Here is a 4,198-nt window from a genome sequence, read left to right as displayed (position 1 = left end):
AGGCAATAGCATAACATTCCTAGAATAAAATATGGAAAAGTTAGTGATCATGAATTTATCCAATAATTTTCATATACAACACCAAAATTTTAAACTGTGAAAGAAACTTGAAAATCATACTTTATTAAAATTTAAAACTTCAATGTATTTATGATCTATGTACGAATGACTTAATTTAAAAAAAAGAAAAAAAAAAAAAGAACTACAAAGAAAAGCCACCTGATGAAATAAATATTTACTAACCTATGTATCTGAAAAGACTTGCAGCTTACCCAGCATGGCCGGCGACCTTAGCTAGCGCTCGTTCTGCTCTCTAAGGGGGAAGCAGCGGACTACAAGACACTGAACTGTATCTGCCTCTATTTCCAACAGACTCACGTTCAACTTTCGCTCACAAGAAGAAGCCAGGGAAATTTTATTAGTCCCTTTAAAAAAAATTAATATAAAATTATAGCAAAAAAGGAACCTGAACTTTAGTAACACAGCTGGAACAATCCGCAACTGCGGGAGAGGAGGTTTAATTTAGTTGATTTTCTGTGGTTGCTGGTTGTTCACTAGTCTCACGGTGATGCAAGCTGCACATTTTTTTGAAGGGACGGAGAAGCTGCTGGAGGTTTGGTTCTCCCTGCAGCAACCTGATGCAAACCAAGGATCTGGGGATCTTCGCACTATCCTGAGATCTGAGTGGGACATACTTTTGAAGGATGTGCAATGTTCAATCGTAAGTGTGACAAAAACTGACAAGCAGGAAGTTTATGTACCAGTGAGAGTAGCATGTTTGTCTCCAAGAGACGTTTCATTCTGAAGACACGTGGTACCACCCTCTTGCTGAAAGAACTGGTTCCCCTGTTGAAGCTTGCTAGGGATTACAGTGGGTTTGACTCAATTCAAAGCTTCTTTTATTCTCATAAGAATTTCATGAAGCCTTCTCACCAAGGGTACCCACACCAGAATTTCCAGCAAGAAATAGAATTTCTAAATTCAATTTTCTCGAATGGAGCAGCACATTGTATGGGACGTATGAATTCTGACTGTTGATACTTGGAGACTCTGGATTTCCCAGAGAGTCGAGTGATCAGTCAGCCAGATCAAACCCTGGAAATTCTGATGAGTGAGATTGACCCAGCAGTTATGGACCAGTTCTACATGAAAGATGGTGTAACTGCAAAGGATGTCACTCATGAGAGTGGAATTCTTGACCTGATACCAGGTTCTGTCATTGATGCCACATTGTTCAAAGCTTGTGGGTACTCAATGAATGGAATGAAATCAGAAGGAACTTATTGGACTACTCACATCACTCCAGAACCAGAATTTTCTTACATTAGCTTTGAAACAAACTTAAGTCAGACCTCCTATGATGACCTGATCAGGAAAGTTGTAGAAGTCTTCAAGCCAGGACAGCTTGTGACCACCTTGTTTGTTAATCAGAGTTCTAAGTGTCACACAGTGCTTTCTTCACCCCAGAAGATTGAAGGCTTTAAACATCTTGATTGTCAGAGTGCTACACTAAATGATTACAATTTTGTTTTTACCAGTTGTGCTAAGAAGCAGCAATAACAGCAGAGTTGATAAAGAAAAATGAAGAAAAAACGCAAAAAGAAAACACATGTAGAAGGTGGTGGCTGCTTCTTAGATGTTAATATGGGGGGGGGGGGCATGCTTTCCATAACCACCACCTTGTAGTTGCAGAAAGCCCTAGATGTAATGATAGTGTGATCATTTTGAATTGTATGCATTATTATATCAAAGAGTCAGATATCTTGCATGAATGCTCTCTTCTGTGTTTAGGTATTCTATGTAGAGAAAACCTTTTACTGTATGAAACTTTACAACACTTGTGAAAACAATTCAGTTTGGTTTATGTAGTGTCATATTTCTCCAGGTATCCTCCAAAATTCCCAACAGACAAGGCTTTTGTCCTCATTAGGTGTTGGCCTCAGCCTAACCATCTGGGACTGTTCTTTTAAATTGCTGCCAGAATTTTATACCCAGTTACCTCCACTTTCTAGAACTTATTCTTTACTAATGTTACTGGGACAATTTCTACTTCATAGAGGTGTTTTTTGCAATAGCAGTTAAAATTTTTCTTCTACAAGTTGGGTCCTCTTAAAGTGATTCCAGTTACTTATTTTGCATATTACTATTTTAAAATTATTTGTTTGTGCATTTATACTTCTATAATTGATTTCTTCACTCACCATGGTGTCTCCCCCAAGTCCTCCAAATAAAGCAATACACTGTCAACACTGGGGGTTTATATAAATCTTACACCGCAGGTGGGGAAAAGGGGAGATAGTCTTTGGGCTTATCTTTTAAGGGCATGGGAATTTGGCCTCCTTTTTATTGATATGGATTCTTTTGGATGACAGTCACAAAATAAACTTCTCCAGTGCTGATCAGCAAGGAAGACCCACAGAGAATTATAGGTGGAGATTAGGGTGTATTGGGTGAACTGTGGAAATCATATGTAATTCTGTACTCATCAGGAAATGAGATTAGCCTTTACTTGCTAAGTAGTAAATCAAGGGTTTTTATTACTAAGATGATTACCAAGAAAGTTTAGCATGAAGTTTATACTAGATTCAGTAAGTCAGGTCAGCTTGGATCATTGATGTTAACTTTACTTTAGCAGCCACTTCCACTAATAATATACTGTAAACTTTCGTTCAAAGCAAAATCAATGTCTTTTTCATCTTGTGACTTCAAGTTCTGTGAGTTTGTGATGCATGTGAGTGTTTTGACTGCCTGTGTTCTCTAAGTATGTTTTTCTGTTACCATGGAATTCATCGTCTCAAATGAACAACTGCGTAGAATGAGAATCATCCAGGTTATTCAGATAAACACCATGAAGCAGAATATATGAATGAGTGAATAAATAATAAAACATGCTAGATTCTAAAATACTTAGTGTGAAATGACTAAAATAGAGGCTTTCAAGACTCGGCATCTTTTAACTATATTTGCAAATACTGTGGGATGTAAGCAACTAAGCGAACAGCAAAGCTGATGAAATTTTATATTTCTTCTTACTATATTTTGATAATTACTGTATTGATATAGTGATGTTTTGTAACTTCCACATTTATAAATGAAACACCTTTTTTTAGTGTTTCTAAATATAAAATCTACTTGGTTTGAAATCACGTGGAACACTTTTGACTTATTTTAAGCATGATGATTGAAAGTTTCATTGAGGAAGTTTTCAGTCAGTGTGATCAGTTTGATTCTGTAATGAGCATAGCACCTAATGTTTTGGGGTGTTCTGTTTTGAGGACCAATGCTCAAAGTGATTTTGTTCTTGAACAGTATCCCAGTAGATCTGATTGTTGGCTTAAAGTCTGATTTTTTTCTCCTAACAGATTTAGGAATTCTAATTGAAAACCTGCACATTTGTGTGGAACAAAGCCTAGAAAAGAGAAAACTAGATTGAATGATAATCTAAATTAATCTTAGCATGAGAGAGGAAGGAATGTTTTGGTGCCATGATTTCTCCCTTCTTGGTGTTGGACTTAAATCAGTTGAAATGTATTTCTGTATCACAATTTAAGCTTCAATAAAAGTTTAATTGTCTAGTGACATAAAAAAAAAATACTTGCATCCAAAATATACAAAGGACACTTAAAAATAACCAAACAAAACTCCACTTAAGAAATAGTCTAAAGACTTGAACAGATGGCTCACCAAAGAATATAAATAGATGACAACAAACATATGTAAAGATCCTCAGTAAGCACTGTTGATCATGAAAGAATTGCAAATTTGGATAACATTGATGTACATCTATTAAAATGGCTAATTTCACGTTAGCCTGTAGTCCCAGCTGCTTCGGAGGCTGAGACCAGAGGATCATTTGAGCCCAGTTTGAGACTTTGAGATGGCAGTGAGTTGTGATGACACCACTGCACTCTATCCCAGGCAACAGAGTGAGTTCTTGTCATAAACAAACAAACAAACAAACAAACAAAACTAATATCTAAAAAGGTAGAAATAAAATGCTGCTGAAAATACAGAGGTAATGGGATCCTCATTCTGTTGGGAATGCAAAACTGCATAGTCACTTATGATCTGACAAATTCTTACAAAGCTGAATATAATCTTTGATCCAGAAATTGCCTTTCCAGGTATTCATGCAATGATTTATAAACTGTCTACAAAGAACCTGTACACATATGTTTACTGCAACTTATTCATAGAA

At 36.4% G+C, this 4,198-nt stretch overlaps 1 protein-coding gene across 1 annotated transcript; it reads left to right on the top strand.

Annotated features, from left to right (window-relative positions):
- The first annotated feature begins 568 nt into the window (after positions 1 to 568).
- Positions 569 to 1,560, top strand: LOC100944332 (S-adenosylmethionine decarboxylase proenzyme-like). The gene is made up of 2 exons (XM_012802489.1): positions 569 to 677; positions 1,037 to 1,560. Exons 1-2 carry the CDS (start codon positions 569 to 571, stop codon positions 1,558 to 1,560), a joined length of 633 nt encoding a protein of 210 aa, XP_012657943.1.
- Positions 1,561 to 4,198: the final 2,638 nt, after the last annotated feature.

The sequence above is a fragment of the Otolemur garnettii genome, unplaced genomic scaffold (assembly GCF_000181295.1).
Source record: "Otolemur garnettii isolate 467f Iridium unplaced genomic scaffold, OtoGar3 scaffold00001, whole genome shotgun sequence".
Taxonomy (NCBI): Eukaryota; Metazoa; Chordata; class Mammalia; order Primates; family Galagidae; genus Otolemur; species Otolemur garnettii.
This window is presented reverse-complemented; position numbering and strand designations above follow the sequence as displayed.